A 22585-nucleotide genomic window follows, 5' to 3' on the forward strand; every position below is an offset into this window, starting at 1 on the left:
GAATAAAGTTATAATTCTAAATATTGTATTTTTTACAAGTAGTATCATTTGTCTTATTTATATTTTCCACCCATGAAAAATAAAACTTTTTTCTCTTAATTCTGAACATTTGTGCTGAAAAGAGTTTAACAAGGAGTGCTATTTATTGAGTAAAAGCTTTATTTAAAAGTACAAAAACAGACACAGCAGACCTATGTATAGGAATAATTTACCTCATTTTCAATCATAACAAACCAATACAGATTTTATTTGTACATGAGTGTAGTTTGAGAAAATATGTAAATAAATGCATGTAAATAAAATAATTTAGATGTTGAAAATAAAATTAGAGAAAAATCAATGTAATAAATATTATATATATATATATATATATATATATATATATATATATATATACGAGCAGAGTAATGACAAGTCAGGAAGGTATGTTACATATACTCAGTTTATGCTGCCTTAATATCATCCTCACTTACAGTCACCATTGGCTGTGAACTCTTACACTGCCATGAGACTAAGGATAAATGGATGGAATCTCCTTTTTTAAAGTCTAGTGTATAACTTAAAAGATACAAACCAATACGATGAAGTGAACATACAATTTGATTTAGCCATAGTTCTTTCACCCATAACCAAACGGTTAATTAATGAAGACTTACAGACATTGATGTCTGTATTATGGAGCTTTAAATCCACTTTGGGTATTGTAAGAGTGATTTGTTTAAATGAAAATAGCTTTTAGGACTGAGAAAGCTTGTGTATGAGAGCTTACTTACACCAATACAAACACCAAGATAATATAACAAAAACCTTTAAGGCTGCATACAGGATACATACAAGGAAAGAGTACTCTATATATATATATATATATTTATATATATATATATATTACCAACCCAATTTCTATAAAATTGCATTGTCATTTGTCTGGAAATCTGAACAAGTCAATGGTATCCTAACAGTCCCAGTGCAATGTCTAATACATAGACAGCAACAAGCACTTGTGTTCAACTGGACGAACAGGGCTCCCTTTAAAAATGTAGATAACTCCTAACTTGTGTTTATATGTAATTTAAAAAATAAGACACTTGAAAATGCCAGTTACACCTGGCTTTGCAAATCATCCCATGACTTTTGTTAACTGATACTAAGAATGTCTGAGACTGATTGGTCTCATTGCCACCTATCAGAAGATGGAAACAATACTTAATTCACCTGGAGTGAGGTTTGTCTATTATGACAGTACAGAAAATATACTGTATATATTTGTGTATCGATTGAAGACATTAAATGTTTTCTTTCAAAGGTGAATGACTAAAAAGGCATTCATTCACCTTGTATCCAATTGTCTTACACAACAGTATTGAGTGGTAAAATGACACAATGCCTCAAGTTACAGCATTTAGGTTTGGAACTTTACCACAAGAGGTCACTGTAATGCTTTTAAACGTCTAAGCATAAGCATACCGCTTTAGTGTTACCTAATGTGCAGGAAAAAGTGAACTTGTGTAAACGACATGTAAAAATAGATGTGTTTTCTGCTGCCTCAATCTATACTCTGGTTGAATACAGTCCATTGATAGAATAAAGGTCAGGGTGGACAGTCTAGCAGCTCTGGAATTACTTTCAGGTAAGGTTTCGTAGTTGTCACAAAAGCTTTACCATCATCATCTCAAATTCTGTGCACTAAATCAAGCCTTTCTAACAAGGTGAAACTCATCTTTAGAAAAGCATGACGTCAAGTTTTTCCATACTTGAATCAACCAACACCAATATCTGTTGTCTCTATTGTAACTAGGTTTACATGATACCTTTATTACTCTTATATTCTAAATGAAATGATCCCATTAACACTTAAACTAAAGCACCCACCCCATTACTGCTGACATTTCAGCTCAGACGGGTACATAGCCTGTTATTTACCTCTGAATAATTTCTGTCATAGAATATTGGTCATTTTAAAAAAAACTGTTCACATTACTTCTCCATTTGTTTGAAGTATTTGTCAGACGTATATTTAAGCTGGACAGCCTAACAATTATGCATAATCTTTGTGGTTACTGTCCTTTCCTTTGCATAGATATTTTATATGCTACCTTTCACCACACAACATTTTATAGATGTTGGGTGTTTGTGCTTCTAAAGGAGATCATAATGTTCAATAGAATTGCAAGTTGTGAAGGACAACATTAAATGTTAATCCAGATACATTTTCCTGATTTAAGTCAGGTTGTGCAGAGATAATCCAGTTGTGTTGTGCATATTGTATAAACACCTAATCAGTGACTGTCCAAATTGCAGATTAAATGAGTGTTAGGTGGCGGGAAGGTCTATTCACAGGGTGTTCAATGCAAAAACAGGATTAGGTCACAAGAAGAAGTGTTCAGTCATACATGTATATAACTTATTTTTTCTAACAAAGTTCAACAATAAACTCATTTGACTCAAAAGAATGATTACTGGATCACACCACTCCCAGGATATTACAAGACATAAATATAGAAAAATATGTATGTGTATATATAATATATATATAGTATATAAAAACTAAATATCAAGAGAAAACATGGATGTATCAACATATAAACCAAGTGAAAATACAAAATGAGAATAAGAGCACAGCAATGGCCCTGCTTACAATCTCAGCAGGTGATACAGCAGCAAAGTCCCCCATAGTTTTCTTTGCAGCTATGGAACAGAGGAAGAACAGTCATGTCCTCTTCGCAAAGAGAAAATCCTGACCTGAACAATCTCTATTGGCTTCACTCCACATTAGGAATGGATCCTAGGTAAGTATGACTTAATTTCAAGTTAATTTCATCATTTCATTTTCAATCATGTTACAATCACAATAGCGACATGTTTCACTGCATGGCGCCATGGTGTCTAGAGACGGGTGTCAGGAGTTCTCTTGCATAAGAGTCTGTGTCATAAAAGGTATGTAACTACAGTTTCAGATACAGTACCAACACCGGCAGCAGCGTTTTCTCATGATGTAGCAGTAGGAATGATTTTTATGTGGACGGAGTCAATGTAAAGTGACAAGGAGGCAATTGAGAGCTGTATGTTTCCTTCTCTCACAGGTAAAAAAAAAAGAAAAGAAAAAAACTCTAAAGCCTAATTAATGCCTCACTGAAAAGCACTGATTTACAAGCGAAAAAGGCTTTAGTCTGTAATATACAAGAAATGTGTTGCATTGCATTTCATTTCATTTGTCAGAGCAGATCCCATTATCAGTTTATCCAATATGGATTACCTACCACAAAAATGGCATTGCATATGAAGGAAATAGGCAAAAAGATCATAAGTGCTTCTCTGTATAGTATAAATACGCCCCCTGGCATTAGTTATAACTTGGCTTGACTCTATGCAATAAGTGCTCAGACTACACACACTATAGTCCTCATACAGTCAAGCCCCTATAACGTCAGAAATGCAACACTCAGCTCTGTTTGTAACATTCCTCTATCACAGGCTACAGATACCGTGTGACTTAAGGTTATTTCTGAATGTGTGTGTAGCTTTTATACTGTTTCTTTGCAGTTTTAGAGTAAGTGCTATTCAATGATGAACGAAGGTAAATCGTCGAATCTTCCTAAGCCAAACAAATGTTTAACGCTCCTGATAAACTCAATCACTGGAATAAAATGCACTGTGAAAACACATTAAAATGATTGTTGAGATTTTAGCTGCCAGTCTGATTTTTAGGGTGTCCTTTCAGTTCATCCAACATAGCACTTGCCATCATATTGGCTTTGGAATAGCTGAAGCAGAATTTATGTCTGAGGACCTTAAGCTTTCATTGAAAAAACACAAACAATATGCTTTTTCAGAGAAATTGTATCCAGCAGCCCCTTTCACTTTCATTGTTAACAAAATAATGATTGAACCATTTTTTCGGCCAACATGCAGGCAGAAGAGCTTCTTGGAGAAATAAAAGGACAGAAGGTTTATGATGAATCAGGTAGGCTTCTTCTAAAATCCGAACCATGCTTACATGAGAAAAATTAGCTTGTGAGCATGTCACTAAACTTGTTCCCAGTACCCTATAGGGTCCTGATTAGTTCACTGAAGTATAGTGAGTCCCCTTTTTTGTAGCATGACTTTCTCATTGCTAAGCAAACTATTTGGCATGATTGGATGCATGTGGTGCCCTGGTGTTCAACATTGGTCAGTTTTCATTGCATACTGGCTGAGAACAGATTTAAGGAAAAATTATTCCTTAATATGTTAAATAAACTGTGTGTGATCATCAGTATCTATTATTACAGAGATCACTCACAGGTTGTTTTAAGGCAAAGCTTATGACTCAACTTACATTGAGACACTGGAAAAAAATTAAATAAAACAGGCGTAGTGTTTTGCTATACAGCTTTGCCATCAAAGTAATACACATTTCTTATCTCTGATGGTGTGTGTTAATGCAATAATACCATAAATATCAGAGCTGTCTTACACCAGTGCCTCCATAGCAAGACATGTCATACACAATTCACCCTGGAGTAACAGCAAATCTCTGCTAACAGTCATGGAGGTAAGGTCAGTGAGGCCCAAAAGCCCTGCCGGTGCTGGTGGGGTGGGGGGTGGGGGTGGGGTCGCACAGTGCACAGACAATGTTGATTATTTAAGAGAAAGAGGGAGAGAGAGAGTGAGAGAGTAGTGAATGCAGCATCATATCACATGGAGCTCACCGCTCCCCACTCCATCCCTCAGTCTAAATACTGAGCTTCCTCTCAGTACAGGATGAGTGGGGTCAGCCTGGGGGTCAGGACCAGGCAGGTGACGGAGAGCCCAGTCCTGTCAACACTAGGAGGCAGCCGAGAACGGGGTCGTGTTGGAGTTGTGCTTGGCGGACTTGACAATGGTGATGACACTGGTGGTGGCCACTTTGCCCGGGGAGAGGGGCCCGCGTGTCACAGTCCGGGCGAAACACTGCAGGGCCTCGTACTTGGCTCGCAGGGCGTCGAGCTCCAGCCTCATGCTGGCGTTTTCACGGGCGAGCTTATCCACCTCCTGCTGCAGATCCATCTTCTGTCTCTCCAGCTCCTCCTTCTGGGTGACTCGTTTTATGCGGCAGCTGGCGGCGTAGCCCCTGTTTTTCAGGGTCCGTCGCCGCTGCTTCAACCGCACCACGTCGTCCTTGGTTAGGCCACGCAGGTGCTGGTTGAGCTCCCGCACCGACATGGCCACCAGCTCGTCATCACTGAGCACTGGGGCATTTTCTCCCTCCTTCTTAACCTGCAGGCAAATCAGAAGTGAAGAAGTGAGTGATGGGTGGTTTACGCTTAATAAGTATAAATCAGCCATGATGAGGAATGACTGTCTCTGTTCATTATTGAATCAAACATACAGTAGTAAAACACAGCCAAACTTAACGTGAAACATTGCTATTCAGACTTGCCTTCAAAGCGTTGCTCGTTTTAAAATGAGTCGTCATACCCTGAATGCGAACAATTTGGCTGAGTCTCACAGAAGTCACGCTGTGGAAAGAGAAAATAGAATTAGTGAAAGATATCTAATACATTTTAATAAAACCTTTTTTTATATGTATGTTGGCATGTTTTCCCATTAGTAATTTTCCTCTGTGAATAAATTGTATATCATCCATGGTGCCCAAAAATATTCCAAGGTAAATTCTGTCAATAGTTATGTGTGTGTGACCAAGCTGGCCAGCAGAGGGCAGCACCATACCATGAGATGGCAGCACTGTTGCGCACCCTTATTTACTTCTTGTAGGGCTTCAACAATGTAGTTCACTAGACCAAGCAAGATTAGAAACAGACCCCATCTCTCCATACATCTTTTTGTGATCTCTGTGCCTAGACAGTCTTCCTGAGCCATTTGCCAGAGCGCTTTTTAGAATGGCCCCTCTGTATTCAGTACCATGAGCCACATGCTTCTGAGATTACTGCCATGGCCAAAAAAAGAGAGATCACTGTGCTATGATCCTGTGAGAGGCACACATCCCCCCAAGGCTCCATTTCAGGACCTGAAGACCAGGCTTACTGCGAGTGCACTGTTCCATACTAGACCGCTGCCATGGAAACACCCTGCAAATGGGTGTGGGAGTGTGAATCACATGTTCAGCAAAAAGGGGTAAACAAGTCTAATTCATAATACCAACACAGACCTATAGATAATCGAAATACGCCTGGCTAACTTGTGTTGGTAAATTGGCACAATATTTACAGTGTATACAATACCACGTTTCCAAAAGGCTGTGGTCTTTTTTAACAGTTACCATTCCGTGACCCATGCAGGCCATTCTTCTTCACCACTGTGTCTCGTCATCACAGACAGCAGCAGTAAAACTGGCCATCACATCAGTATAACATTTAAAGTTATGCTGAACTTTACAGGGCAGCAGATACGCATGTGGAACATTCCTGGAGATAGAGTGTCACAGAGGAATAGTTTCCTTTCTAGTCACTGATGTATTTTCGCTGTGAGACAATGTACTCCCATCGATTTAGTGCTGTCTCGTCTGCTGGATCCTCTTACACTGGGCTTTCCTGAGCGAGCGGCCCGTATGCCCTTATTTAACTCGAGCAGATATATTTAGCTCGCTTGTGCCGACACAAATTTCTGCCAGCTAAACAATTTAAGTGAGCATGCGATAAGTGATATCTCAGTAAGAGGGCAAATATTTTGTGCTGCTCGTTTGTGATTACTGCTGATGTGCAGTTCCTGACTGAAAGCAATCGTAGACGGGCATAAAAACTTGACATCTGCTACTCTCTTCTTCTTTTTAAAATATGAAATGATAATTTAAGCAATACAAAGTGTTTAATGTGTTGGATTAATTATTTTTAATACTATACACTTAGTCATCCATTATCCTTCTGTCCACATGCATGGAACGTTCTGCTATGATGACTGAATTTCCCTTGGGATTAACAAAGGTCTATCCCTATCCTAACATCACTGGAGGAACAGCCACCTTCTGTATGCATGGTGTTTTAGCCATGAGCATATAATAAAGGAACAGAGCCCCGGATAGTACTGACAGAGAAAATAAACAGATCCCCCAATTGAACTGATGAATCCAACCAAGAACCACATGCATTCCTGTTTGGAGACTCAGTATGTAGTAACTTTATGATCCATTTAAAACTGCATTAAAAAACATTTATTCTCCAATTACGATTACAATGTTGTTGTGATGGCAGAGGCAAGTGATAGTGCAGAACTTGGAAAGCCAGCGGAAACACAGGCACAAACAAAGATTCCTCGACAGCAAAGCCGACCCAAACAGCCTGCTTTAGCCAGAGTTGCGTCAGAGGGGGTCCCTGGGTGTATTCCTTGCAAGGATTTTGGAAAACTGGTGTGGGGCCTCCCTCTCTCCATAGAAGAGGCCTCAATCTTTAGCTAAGAGGCCACGTTGGAATTCTTTATACATGTGTTTATGTTTTGCAAATACCACTAGGGAAGAGCCTTCCAGATCAACATGCACAAGTTTCTTCAGAGAGGACTAGAAAATATGTTACAAGGCTAAATGCAATTATTTTTGTACGAATACATAAAAGTGATACATATTCTATAATTAACTTAATTGTACATTTTCTCCCTTGATCCCTTTTTTATTTTAGTTTTCCTGTAATGTTATAGAAGGATTCTCAGAAAACACTTCAAAGAAAAGCCATAGACAATGGATAAAGAATGGTTGACAGAACCACATTCCTGAAAGAACACGTGTATAAACACACACAAATCTTTATTTGTGAGGGTAAAATGCAGTCAGAATATGTCCTGCAATGCACCCAAATGTGGGGGTGGAGTTTAACCAATCCCACTAGTAAAACCTACAATAATTCTTAAAATGTCTGGAATTCAAAAGTGTCTCTCATGTTCCACTTGCCCAAAATGTAGTCTGTGTGTACATGCATGTCAGGGATACACAAACCGCCTTGTAGGTGACCCTGATTTTCACTTCACTTTCTTATACAGTATAGTCATGGACAATATATCATGTGAAATGGTAGAATACCTCAAACATAATGGGCAATAACAAAAATGTGAAAATGTTACTGAGATTAAGATAATTTCTATATAATTGCTTCTATAGAATCATATACATTACATGACTTTATAGATCTCATGAGATTGTATTAAGCCAGTGTTCCATCTGATGTTTTTTCTGTTGCACCTACTTGGATGTACCAACCGGAAAATGAAAAACAATAATCCACCACCGGCACTACTTATTCAAACCTATTCTAGGAAATTCAAATTGTCAAATGTACGGAAATGAACCAAGACAAAATGCAAGTCACTTTAGTCGATTAGGTCAAAACATGATGGCTTTTGCCTTCTATTAATAATGGCGGATCTCCTGTTTTTTATCTAACGCAATTACAACAATTATAAACAAGGTCTGGGCTGTTTGTCTCGCCTTTTCATTTCTCAGTTTGGGATTTGGTTCTGCTGAGAGTGGACTTGTTGCTTGCCTTCACAAACAGCTGCTAAAGTTCCTCTGAGAAAGCAAGCGCTGCCTTCTGCTTACTATAATGTCTTCTCTTTCTCTGTTTTCTCAGGGAGGTGGAGAGATTATTCTACAGACTGGGGTGTTGCTGCATTCTGCTCTTTCTCCAGCGCAGCACATTTGGTGGGATATTATGTAAAGGAAATGGAGAACATAGCTGAGGGGTGAGTCATGCTGTTTACTGGTAAAAAACGACGGCGAGCGGCAGGGAATCACACCCTCCCAAACTGACGTTTCCTGGAAAATCCCGTTGTTTCAGAGGGAGGAAGGAAAAGTACAGAGAACCTTAGAAATGGTTGGCATTGGTACCAGAACGTTTCTGCGGAAAGGGAGGAGATCAAACTTAATACCTCAGCAAAGCTATTCCCCTACTAAGCGATGCAGGGATTCTGAGGAATGACAAATATGCAAAAAAACAAGGAAATACCTGTCCCGTTTTTGCTAATCGGGTGATCAGCTGCTACAAGTGGAAAGGGAATACTCTTGGGAAAGAAAATAGATTACCACTCACATTTTCCAGTGAGAAATGCCAACAAGAGAGCAGGGCTTCACGTCTTATAACTAATTTGATGTTTATTTTCCTTCCAAACTGAATGACGATATTGCCACAAGGACAGACAGGTTGTGACGGCAAAGCACCCACAGAGACACACACACACATACTACACTACTTATCTCACAGAGCTTTGAAAAGCGGTAAATGAGGGGGTAAATTATATTTATAGCATACAGTACATCTTTAATAGCATAATCTCCACAAAACAAAAACACTAAGCACTAAGCACTTTAGTCCATCCACAGCCCCGGGTGTAATGTGGTTAGAACGTTGGGTTTTAAATCCAGGAACTCTCTGACAAAAGCAGGGATGGACAGGAAGTGCATCATTGTGGGAGGCAGAGTGAGAGGTACGATGTTTGGTCGATATGTGGTGATGTGATGACCATGTATGTGTGCCGTGCCCCAGACAGGACATACAGGAGATGTCAGTGGAACTGTTTGCCTGGATATAACCCGGTCTAGTAGGCTACACACAGTAGTTTCTACACCTTAATATCATTAATCAAGACACCGTATTTTAAAAGATAAAGCAGAAAAGAATTCTAAAACAAATTCTAATAAACATACATTCGCTGGGAGTCATTCCATTACTAATTCCAGCTATTTCACCTTCACAGCACTGCCCCACAAAACAACGTCACTATAGTAGGCTGCTGCATCCTTCACAACTAACTTCAAACACAACACAAGTGGCAAATTAGGAAAACTATATCATATACATGTTCAATGGAAGTTCTCATTATATGCCTTGTCACTGTCTGACAACCGAGTTGTTATGAGTCAGCGTACTTCTTCATTTGAAGAAGACATCATCACATTGAACCACATGTTAACCCCACGAGGATTGCACGCACATCTGCCTGCCTTTCTAAATGCAGCATGTAATATTGTATACATGTCAAGGTATGAACAATGGTCAGAAACAAGTCCACAGGACTTTGTTGTTATCCTTTTAGCCTAAAAAGTAATTAATCGACCAATCAATCAATCAAAACAATCTCAATCTCATATCATCAAAGCGGGAAAGGTTGTAATAAAACCTCACCAAAATAAATAACTGATAACAAAAATGTGAAAATCAGTCGAGTTACTGTAGCAGCTTTTAATAGCTTTTCCTAAGAGTCAACTTTAAAGTTGTAACTGTTAAACTGTCAAATCAGCACAACAATCCAGGGGGGGAAACAGCAGTGTTGACACTTTTTTTTTCTTGATCCAATCATGCTGCTGAGTAATAGTGTAATTATGTTTGGTAAATTATGTATTATCATTCTTGGCTACACATAGTTTCTTCCTGGCTGACCTATAACACGCGTTTCTGTCATCATCTCACTCAGAAGACAAATGCTCTTTTTAAGAGTTTTGTGAATGAGGGGCGGTTGTACATTTATAATGGTTTATTTCATCTTCATAGTAGGCTAGCTTGTAGATCAGCTCTTTTCGGCAAGCGACGCCAGAGCTACACCGTGAAGAACGCGCGCCTACTCAGCGCGCGTTTCTCTCGCCTGCCCCGTCCCATCCTCCTCCTGGTGGTCGCCAGTGTTGCCAGGTCTGCTTATTATAAGCGACGTTGGGCTTGTTTTTCTGTAAAGTTGCTTGTAAATATTGGTGGTTGCGTTTTTTGGGGGGGCTTTTTTCTAAGTTGCTTATTTAGGCTTGCTTCCACATTTTTTTAATTATTATTTAAACCAGTGGTTCTCAAATATTTTCATGAAAATATTTTGTGCCACAGGCCAGGGAGCATTTGTGCTTTTTGAATGTTTACAAAAAACCTTCCAAATATTCCGCATTTTATAACAAGAGTTTTTTGAAAATAGCAGATCTACAAGCTCACAACGCGTCGCACCGCAATGCGTTTAAAAGTGCTCATGTTGCCTAAATTGCTTCTTTTGGGCTTGTTTTCACAGATCTGGTTGCTTATTTCTCTCGCATATCTGGCAACACTGGTGGTCGCACTTCACGAAGTGCCCTTTGTCCCACTAGTCTAAAATGCAGACCACGTGTTGTTTCTTATGTCAAAAAGTAGCAATATTTTGCCAGAGACACCTATATCACAACAAACGAGCTTCTGGATAATTAAGGGACACACTGTCATTACATTCAATATTTTTAAGTTAATATCTTTCACATCGTTTCTTCCAAAAAGCTAACTGAGTTGTAAAATAATTAGATCATAGCCAAATATTAGCCCACATTGATTAATTTGCCTAATAAGCCTAAATGATCATATTCGGACAAATAAAATCTATAAATTAAATTATTGTATAAATAATATTAATTATTATTCCATAAATTATTTTAATCTTCCACGCACCCGACAGGATCAGATTTACGTCTCATTTTTGTCATTGTTAGGATACTCCAACACGTGTCCAATATATGCAATATTCCATCATACATAAATAATTATCAATCATATGTTTTAAAAAAGAAAAGTAATTTAAACTTTAAATTGGACGTATACAGCATGCCTTGCCTATGTAAGATCCACCTACAGGCGTTAATGTGTCACCATGAGAACTTGAGCAATTTAGAAAGGAATGTCAAAACATCCCAAAAACAACCTCATCGTACCTTTTGATCGCGGATATCTGTGACGGGAGTGATGCGTAAAAACTTGTGGAGTAAGGAATCCTTTTGAAGAAGACTTGAAGTTACTTTGACAGAAGCGCTGAAGGCGTCCCGCATGCGACCAGCAACGTATCCTCGTACTAAATTAAACTACAAAACAACAACAATGTATCAACATTCCACGCGCTTTGCTTCCGCAACCACTCACGTCACTGCAATTCCTCGTGACCGCCCCCTCCATTCATGAAAATAGCTTTCTGCTGACGTGAATCGGAGAGGGGGGCTTTGTTGGGAGGGCCATAAATAGAAGATAGATACAGCTGGTGAATGTTTTTGCTTAGTTTACGAAACTTATCTCTCTACACATATACAGTTCATAATGTCTTAAGCTTGGCAGCTAAGACTTACTAAGAAGAACAACATTGGAAGAGATATTAAGTTTCAAAATTTTCATTTGTATGCCTACCTTTTTGCATTGTGTTGAAGTCTAGACAAGTAAAGTTTATTGAATAAAATAAACTGTGGCAACCCCCCTCCCCCCTCTCTCATAAGTAGACTAATGTTAAGGTCAGACTTGAGAACAGAACAGCAGTAGCATTCCATTCCAAAGGAAAGTATGTGCCATAGTAGACTAGGAGTCACAGGATTTCTGTTATTTTAGGTGCGCTGTTGCCTGCAATGTCAAGCTATTCTTGGGAAATTGACCACTAAGAGAAAATTATCTATTAAGTCAGCAGCATATGTAAGGATAGCATCAAGCATCCCCCAAATAGTTTCGCTTAAAATTAAATCCAACATCAATACACTAGACTCGAGCTTTGAGTCACATATTTAGCACATATTCAGGTGACCCCCCCCCCCCCCCCCACACACACACACACACACACACACACACACACACACACACACACACACACACACACACACACACTTGGACTGTGCCCCCTTCCCCCAACACACAGACTGTGATCATAATACCCCCTCCCACCCACACACTACACTGTCACATGGACTATGCATGCAACCACCACCCACACACAGTGAGTGACTGTGATCATAGGATGTGTACAGATGTTATTTCATGTCAGATGTTCTCTTCTGTTGTTGACGCTTGTTGGAGCATGTGACGCAAGATCAAATTTCGTGTAAATGGACAAAAAAGTTTGATCTTATCTTACTGGTCCGTCTGTACATTGTGAGAAATTGACTTGGGATATTTATTTTTGCTACTACTAGCAGTAGCTTGAGGCAGAACAGGGCTTTTGAAACTGAAAATGTTCCCTGGAACTGCATATTTTGTTGTTACATCACAGGTTTACATAGTGTCTAAAGTGGGTGGGTGAAATCCTTTTTTGTACAAGCTCCCAATCATTTGCAGTTTTTGAGAGAGAGAGAGAGAGAGAGAGAGAGAGAGAGAGAGAGAGAGAGAGAGAGAGAGAGAGAGAGAGAGAGAGAGAGAGAGAGAGAGAGAGAGAGAGAGAGAGAGAGAGAGAGAGAGAGACTCTCATCAGGGATGGCAATATTGTTTCTGCCGATCCAGTCCAATGATACTATTCAGATGTTTTCACATTTGCTATCATTTGTCCAATGTCTTCAGGCTAATTGGAGTAAAGTCATAAAGTGATGTAATTAAAGAACAACATCACCCATGTTCAACCTTATCAAACCTGCCTACCAGTGACATCATCGGTAGGCAGGTTTAGTCATTTCAAACAAGATTTCAAACTTTTATTTTCATTTTTTTTTATTAATGCAAGAACAGTGGCTTTCCATAAAGAGAAAGGCTGTAGTTTCTATTAGCTTGGGATTCCTATTGATGATGTCATTGGTATGCAAGTTTCTGAACTGTCCATAGCCCTCCAATGAGATGCAGAGTGAGTAGACGGAAAATTATTATATGAAGATAATTGGTTGAAAATGGGTGAAGTGCTCATTTAAGTTACCCCAAATGAAATGTTCATCACTTTTTTAAACTAGACCAATTGTGTTCTTTATACATATTTAGTTCAGCTACAATTAGAAAAATATGTGACTTTGAAAAATACTGTAAATTGGGAATCTGAAAGAGGATGAGTACTACTGAGTAGTTTTTGAGTCCAGTCTCTTGCACAATATAGAAAGATTTCCTCAAAATGGAGATGACTAAGTCCTGAGAATTCGTTCCGTTTACAGGGACTTTTTGCCTGATGGCGTCCTGGATGGTACAGTGTTTTTACATTAATTTTGACGCTGTCGGATGGAAACCTTGTATATCCAAAACCATTACTTTTCAGGAAATGGGGGAAACACTTTGTATGTAGTAAAGCTCTTGTCAGTAACTTTTATATTTAAAAAAATATTTATACTTTTCAAAAAGTTTCAAATCTTTTGTACATTTCTCAAAAATAGCAGATCTACAAGGCCACAACGCGTCCCATCTCAATCCGTTGTGAGCTTGTAGATCAGCTATTTTCACTTTTGTGCGACAAGTCTTAAGACAAAGTGTAAAATAAGGCATTCATGTATGAAAAAACCCTAAAAAGATGAACTACGGACATACAAGGTTTCTGTCTGACAGTGACCATTTCTGAATGTGGATTACCACTAGTGACTCACCAGATGAATCTTCCTCTGAGGGAGACATATGGAATTAATTATAGACCCGTGATGGCGTGCTGAATTCTTTCATGTGCATTTGAGTATGTTTTGAGTAGGAGGCAAATAAACTTTATCAGATGAGTAATCACTTCACCCTGTGTTCAGGGTGACTTGACAGTTTACTCCTTGCACTTTTAGCCCCGTTAGTGTAGGGTGACAGTGTTAGTCTGTCCATCCATCCACCACTTTGGTCCCAAACAGCATATCTGGAAAACTACTAGCTTGATCGCCATGTCATTTTGCTATGCAGCTTCCTGATCCCCAAATGAACCCTACTGATTTTGGTGACCTAATGGCCTGTCCTTTGGTGCCACCATTATGCCAAAATGTCTACTTGCACACAAGCTATCTCAAAATCTAATGGGTGAATTGTCACAAATCCTGCTCCCTAAAGGGGGGCTTTACTGATTTTGGTGATCCTATGGCCATTCTAGGGTCACTTAGGCAACAATTCCCAAATGTAAAATCTAGGGGGAAGCTTGCTTAGTGACCCAGTGGCCTTTACTCTAGCGCCACCCTTAGGCCAAACTTTACTCTTGCACACAAGTTATCTCAAAATCTAAACTGTTTTCCATTAAACTTGCTGAATGCATTCTTGTACCTGAGAGGTGAGAGGAAGAACCCAAACTATTTGAGTGGTCGCATTACTGTTTCTCTAGCCGCTAGAGGAACAGCTAGAGGAACAGCTAGAGTCTAGCGCCATCCTCAGCCCCAAATGTCACCTTTGCGCACAAGTTATAATCTAATAGGCAGATTGCAAGGATGAACCCTACTGATTTTGGTACTTTACTCCTTACTTATATGGATATTGTTTTGTTAATACCATTGGTTTGTTCTGTATGGTACTGTCTTACATACAGTATGAAAGTCACATTTTAGGGTGAATGTTTGAATGCTTAAATGTCATTCACCCACAGCATACATTCTTATCAGACATTTCAGCTGATAAGAATCTCCCTTTCGATCCCATAGGCTACTCAGTAAAATCCTGATGGGTCGTTTATTATTGATTGATTTATTGATTGATTGATAGATTTTTTTTCACACTTTCAGAGTAAAGTAACATTTCACAGTGTAGCACCCATGGGTGATGAACAGCTGGCAGTAAATCCTCATCGTTGCTGTTGGGAAGAGCTGCATCTGCTGCTTCCATCTTTCTTGGTAATGACGTGTTGACTGGGCTGAACATGCTGGCAGCAATAAGAGCTTGCTCACTATTTTATTTTCAAAGGAAACACATTTTTTCATTGGCAGTATTTGGAGGGGGCATAGGGAAATGTATTGGAGTAAAAAGTATATTATTTAATATTGTAGTGGAATAGATGCTAAATAAAATACTCTAAAGTTAAGTACAGATACTCAAGAGAAAAGAGTAAAGGACCAAATAGTTTTATTTAAGTATTACGACTTCTAATTGTTTTCGCAGATTTGTGGACTTGCCGCGTATGACACCGGATTTAAAAGTAGAACACTGACTAAACATTCCACTGACTTCACTGAAATGCTTTTAATTTGAAAACACTTTACGTAATAAGTTGGCACGTTAAAGTTGCATGAACACATGGTGAAGTTACTCTAGTAGACAGTAGTTGTAGCAATACCAGCTGTAGCTATAGCAGACTTACAGTATAGTTCTTTAAAGCCAATAACACAGCTCTTAAACCACATGAACGGTAGCATCCCTATTCTGGGGGCGAACGTTTGGCAAAGGTATTCAATGTACAAACATACTGTACGTCGCAATGCTTTGTGAGCTTGTAAATTGGCTATTTTTGGTGAAGAGATTTGGTGAAGAGGGCAAAGAGTATGGGGCCTTCTACAGGTACAGACCCCTGTGGGACTCCTGTCAACTAAGTATATAGGGTTTTAGTCGTTAAGTAATTTGCTTCACATTAAAAATGATTCCAACCTTCATTCCAATTTATTTATTCTTCATGCTGTTTTAATGGCCACAAACAGAGTGTGTGTGTGTGTGTGTGTGTGTGTGTGTGTGTGTGTGTGTGTGTGTGTGTGTGTGTGTGTGTGTGTGTGTGTGTGTGTGTGTGTGTGTGTGTGTGTGTGTGTGTGTGTGTGTGTGTGTGTGTGTGTGTGTGTGTGTGAGAGAGATATAGATTGAGAGATCTGAGGTCATGAGGTCATCTGAGCATTATGCATGAGTGTGTGATTTGAAGCTTCATAAGGTAAATCTAAATCTTTTTACCTGTCAAAGTCAACCACATAATTGAAACACTGATAAACAAAGTATTTATTTATATAATTGCACTGTGAATGTTGAAGCCCTCTGAAGACAAATGGGGCCAATGTGGTTTTATAATGGAGCTTCACTCCCTGTCTCTACCATGGGAACAGCAACAATACAGTATTGTTCGGTATACAGCCATCATCTCTCTGAATAAGTCAAGTTCATTTTATTTGTATTGCACATTTCATACAATGTAATCTCATATGTTTAATATTAAAAGAAATAAAAACAACGAAACTCTTCCCCAAACCCCCTAGAGCATAGCATGACGCACACACTGCAGCGCGCGCACACACACACACTGCAGCGCGCGCGCGCACTCACACACACACACACACACACACACACTGCAGCGCGCACGCACGCACGCACGCACACACACACACACACACACACACACACACACACACACACACACACACACACACACACACACACACACACACACACACACACACACACACACACACACACACACACACACACACACACTCTAACCAAAGCTTGGGAATATAAGAAGACCTCAAGAGGACACAGTTGTGGCAGATCTCAGGTCATCAGGTATTTTGTTTCAGAGAGTAGGTCCCTAATGACTAAATGCACCATTGCCAGATTTACATTTGGTTAAGTACAGCTAGCAAACGTGATGATCTGAGAAGTCTTTTTGGTTTATTGGTAGTGAGCAGGTCAAACATGTCTTCAGGTCAGACATGTATTCAGGAGCGAAACCTTGTATCCTTATAAACAATTAGAAGTAGGCTACTTTAGACATCATTTCTATATTTATCGAGAGCCAACAAAGTGATCTGAAGAGTAATGGGATATGGGTCAGTTTCTTCACAGATATGACCTTTGGGAAATGGAGTAAGGTTAGCATTACACTCTCCCACAATTCTAGGAAGAACGGTAATATGATACAATTACAATACATTTATAATCATAAAGTACTCTACAAGGTTAGAGTAAAAAGGAGATGCTTGTCTTAGTGGTTAATGGTGCTCCATGTGAAATAGAAAGAAGAAAAAGAAAAAAGAAAGAATTAGAGGAATCCCTTAAGGTTTAGTCCTCCTGCTTTAAACATTGAAAAGCTGTCTGGAGGGAGTTTAGACAATAGCATGTGTTCTACTGCCATCCAGTGTTCATACAGAGGAACATGAGGAACTGATGACAGTGAAACAGAGCTAGGCTCAAGTTCAACTGTGTTGCCACTGTTTCTCTGGCTGAAACTCATAATGTTCCTAGTTACGGGGCCAGAGCTCAGCTCTGGACCTGTTTTATTATTCACTTTATTTTAGTTCTTCTGCCACTTTTCGCAGTTCTGGCTGAACCGTGCTGTCGCTTTTTACGAAACTCGGCCATATGATAGATGGTCATGAAAAACTATCAAGAAATAAATCTCACAATCTTTCGTCAAAAGGTGGCGTTATAGCACTCAATTGAAAATGCCAACTTTGAACAGGTACAACTCATGCCCTGTTTGACCTACAGCCATGAAACTTCAATACACATATGCGTCTACTCATGATGAACAGCTTTCACACTCTGACTTTTGACCTCTGACCTTTAGATCTACCACCATTTTGAATTACATGAAAAGCTGTTAAAATCTATCTCCTCCTGGGATTTTTGTAGCCTGGTAAACCCCCCTCCCTCCGGAAATCTCATTTGCATTTGTGTTGCAAGCTTCTTCCATTTGACAGAGTCAGGTTAGGATTTTTGAGCAATCTGCACGAAACTTTTTACACATGAACTTTGGACCTATGCCGACAAAACGGTGCGAGCGGATTTTTTCTAAGTGAAAAAATGAAGCTTTAATGAGCCAATGAATATTGCAGTTTTATGACAATTATTCATCTGCCCCTAACACATACATGCAGACTCACATTTCTTTGAAAATGTGCAGTAATGTACAGGGTCATTCCAAATATCACTGAAACCAATCTTACTCCAATTGGTCAAAGGGGGGTGCTATAGCAATTTTTTGAAAATGCAAACTTTAAACAGGCAAAAGTCATGCCTCGTTTGGCCGACAGCCATTAAACCTGCTTACACATGTGCCTTGACTCATGAGGAACACATGTATCACTTTTACCAGTAAGCTCCGCCCTTAGATTGTCCGCAATTTTGAGCAGTTTGAAAAACACTTAAACCCAGGATTTTTCAGCTATTTGCGTGAAATGGTATCATCTGTCAAACCTCCGTTTTCACTAGATCAGGTCTGTTGGTCCAATGGCTTCCCGCTTAAGTGAATGTCTCACAACATCAAGGTAGCCGGTTCAAGCCTCACTTGGTGCAGACTTCATTTAAAGTGCATTGCAAACAACAAGACTGTATCAATGAACACATATGCAATTGATAAAGATAACATGAAATGCTTATTTGAGAGGTTATGTTTTTGCAATGTATGACATACTTCATTCTGAAAATAGCCGATCTACAATCTCAAAACTTTTCAGATAGCAACGTGTTTCTGAGCTTGTAGATCGGCTGCTTTCACTGGTTCATTTTTATCTTCAACAGACAACCTCAGCCTGGACAAAGCTATAGCACTATAGGTAGTGTTGCAGCATGTCAGTCCGAAGATTGAGGGTTCGATTCCTGCTAATGGCAATAGGTTGAGATGTCCAATCAATCCAATCTGCTTCCATCTCTCTTCAATCTATTCCCCCCCCCCCCTCTCTCTCTCTCTCTCTCTCGGTGAGAGGTGGCATTGCAAAAAACATGACCTTAAGCTCAGTCTTCAATGGCTTATTGTGCATATTACTTATAGTTTTGTCTCTCTTTTAATGTATGATATACTTCATTTTGAAAATAGCCGATCTACAACCTCACAACTTTTCAGATAGCAACGTTTTGTGAGCTTGTAGATCGGCTACTTTCACTAGTTTTCGTTCTGAGGAGACACAAAAATGCCTTTATTGGTAAATGGTTTGTGAACCAGTGATCTAGAGTCTTTCGGGACACAGAGGCCTGGTTCAAAATGAACGGAAATACTTATAAATATCAACAGACACTATCAGGGAGGCCATATATCTAGCTCAATGAGAAGAAAGGCAGTCTTGGAGTCCGTAGGTTGCTGGTTCGATCCCTGTCCACGACTATGTATTGAGGTGATCATAATTTGGCATTATTCGGATAACACATAGTGTGTCTTGAGGATAGGCTTAGGCGTTGTTTTACTGAGGTTAGGGTTAGTGAAGGTTTAAAATCCTCATGTTAATTGCATGGTCTTCTTTCTCTCAAGTTCAGTATTCTATGTTTCAATGGCTTATTGTGCATATTACTTATCATTGCTTCTTTCTTTTTTCTCTCTTCATTACCTGGCCCCGTATTATCGCTGCTTGCAGCTATATTATATCCTTGTTTTCCTTTCACTGTAAGAGAGGAAACGATTCTTGCAGATTGCATGCAATGCCTGAATGTAGTTCTGTCAGGGTGGTTTCTAAAACTGTTCACGGCAAGAAAGTGAATACAATTTACAAATATAATTGAGCTGAGAGGCATGTTTCATGTTATCTCGTTCGTTATCTCTTTTCCTTACTCATCTCCTCTTAGCCCTTGAGTGAATATTATTAGAATATTATTTTGGCATTACCGCTAAATTGTCCATTATTATGTTTATTAATTGGGTTAAAGTATGTATTTTCATTGAGGTGGGCACGTACAGTGGCTCAAATATACAAACTTGCAGCAATGCTAGTTAGAAAGCAATATTAAAGGTAGAGTTAAAGGGATAGTTCACCCCCAAAATGACTTCTTCTTTTCTCTATCGATTACTCACCTCTTGGAGCCTTGATGGAGATTTTCTAGTTTTTGTCGCATTCCTAAGCCAATAATTTGATGATCTCCGGTAGAAGACTCAAAGAGTCTCCATCGAGTCTCCCGCCGGTCATCATTATTGGTTTAGGGATAATTAACTATCCCTTTAAAAGGTTAAAGCTCTATATTCTGATAGCTATAGAGTGTTTGTTCAGTCACAGGGGTCTCCCCATCTCTCCAGCACTTTAATGAACAGAAAATACATGTTCAGATGAGTTGCCAATTTCAGCTAACCAGAAAGTATAGTATATTATCTCAGAATGCATTTTCTGTTTACTGTTTTTGAGCTGGAGAGACAGGCAGGCCCCTGTTACTGAACAAACACCTGTATAGCAATGATTACTGTCAGAATATAGAGATATTTAACACTTATTTTAACAAAACAATATAACTTAAATATTGCACAGAATGAGCATTGTATGACATACATCCTCCTTTACGGTAGACGGCAGTAAGCGAGCACTTTCATGTTGGTGTGTGCGACCAATTACTTTCAGAAGAAGAGGGGTCATGGACAATGTTGCCATGTCCGCTATTATAAGCGACTTAAGGCTTGTTTTTCCTGTGAAGTTGATTGTAAATATCGGTGGTTGGTTGCGGTTTTATTTGGGCTGGCTTCCTAATGTTGTTTAAACCAGTGGTTCTCAAAAAATGTCATGTCAAGGACCCCCAAATTACTATGTATATGTGTGGACCCCCCCCCCCCCCCAATCTGGAAATATCATAGCATGGGTCTGGAAAATATGTTGTGCCAGGGACCCCAGAAACAGTTGTTAAAATGTTTTGAAAAATATATTTTTTTGAAAATAGCAGATCTACAAGCTCACACCCCGTCACATCACTTACAGATGGGTTTGTAGATAGGTATGTGGTTATTTTAGGCTCGTCTTCCTAGACCTGGTTGCTTATTTCTCTCGCAAAGTCTGGCAACAGTGGTCATGGAGCGTTGTGTTCAGTTCATAGTTGATTTTCAGAGTTAACGTACAAAGGTAAACAAACACGACACACATTGAATGAACCTGAAAGAAAGAAAAACACGTGAAGTTCAGTGTTTCTTCTCTTTAGGTATGCTGTTAGGCTTACTATTTTGACTCATGTATGTAATGCTAGCTAAAGTTTCCATCACTGCTAAGTTGCTATATCAGCGACTCGTTTAAAGCTAGCATGTTAGCATCATTCATGGCATTGTTTCATGTAAATATTTAGTCATTGTTTATGATTTGATTTCTGGCATAAACATGATAGCTACCAGACTGCTAGGTTCATGTATTGACATTTGTTATTGTATGTATGTATTGTATGTATTTGTATATATGTGTTGTATGTTATTGTATGTATCGACATTTGTTATTTAAACATTATAGCTATCACTGCTAGGGTTGAACAGTCATGTATCGTCATAACGGTTGCTACGAATGACATTTGAGTGTCTTAATGTATACTAGAATTAGCATGCTCTAAAAGTGTGTATGGGTTCAGCCAGTGGTGGAAAGTAACTAAGTTCAACTACTGTACTTAAGTACAATTTTGAGGTATTTGTACTTTACTGGAGTATTTCCAATGTCCAATACTTTTACTTCTACTATACATTTCAGATTCAAATATTGTACTTTTACTCACCTACATTTATTTGAATACTTTAGTTGCTGGTTACTTTGTAGATTGTGATTATTATTACAAAACTTACATTAACCACTTCAACCCTATATGCATTTCGGCCATATCACATTGTGAGCTTGTAGATCTGCTATTTTCCAAAGATTTTTTTAAACTTGAAATGGGACATTCTGTATAATGAGTACTTTTACTTTTGTACATTAAAGTACATTTTGATGCCAATACTTTTGTACTTTTACTTTAAATTGTATTTAAATGTTTAATTCCGGACGTTTACTTGTAACAGGGTTTTTATATATTGCAGTATTGTAGCCCTAGAATGTCTGTGATCTTACATACATTTCAAGTATTCCAAATACACAGTCATAGATCCCCCTCGTAGGCGCGCTGTGTAGTGACGATCTGCGCGGCCGTAAAAGTGCTCTAAACTCCGTCTGTACTCACCCAATAATTAATTCCTAAGACTTGGAGTCATTTTTTGTCCACTAGTGTCATATCCATTTGAAAGTTCTGGCAGAAAACGTGTGTTTAGTCAAATATTTCCACTTTTCCACGAGCTTCACACGGACGACTGTCTGGATGCGCTAGGGGGGCCGACTTGAGTGACGGACCAATTTACTTGTGTGGGTCCGTCACTCAAGTCGGCCCCCCTAGCGCATTTTAGT

General features: G+C 39.1%; 2 protein-coding genes across 6 annotated transcripts in view; one reads left to right on the forward strand and one right to left on the reverse strand.

Annotated features, from left to right (window-relative positions):
* Positions 1–136: 136 nt before the first annotated feature.
* On the reverse strand, positions 137–11792 carry mafk (v-maf avian musculoaponeurotic fibrosarcoma oncogene homolog K). The gene is made up of 3 exons (XM_084072716.1): positions 11609–11792; positions 5399–5477; positions 137–5235 (listed from the first exon to the last, which is right to left on the reverse strand). The coding sequence occupies exons 2-3, from the start codon at positions 5432–5434 to the stop codon at positions 4804–4806; spliced, it is 468 nt and encodes a 155-aa protein (XP_083928842.1). The 5' UTR covers positions 5435–5477; positions 11609–11792; the 3' UTR covers positions 137–4803.
* A 9427-nt stretch (positions 11793–21219) lies between these two features.
* The window catches only part of ints1 (integrator complex subunit 1), a 33434-nt gene continuing 32068 nt past the window's right edge, over positions 21220–22585 (forward strand). For 4 of the 5 annotated variants that reach the window (XM_084072863.1, XM_084072866.1, XM_084072865.1 and 1 more), the window contains exon 1: positions 21230–21368. The gene's annotated coding sequence lies outside the window, so the exon portion shown is untranslated. Of the gene's footprint in view, positions 21369–22585 lie in introns of all 5 variants that reach the window. The other variant, XM_084072864.1, reaches the window with a different exon arrangement.

The sequence above is a fragment of the Gymnoscopelus microlampas genome (assembly GCF_963454915.1).
Source record: "Gymnoscopelus microlampas genome assembly, chromosome: 11".
In the NCBI taxonomy this organism is placed as follows: domain Eukaryota; kingdom Metazoa; phylum Chordata; class Actinopteri; order Myctophiformes; family Myctophidae; genus Gymnoscopelus; species Gymnoscopelus microlampas.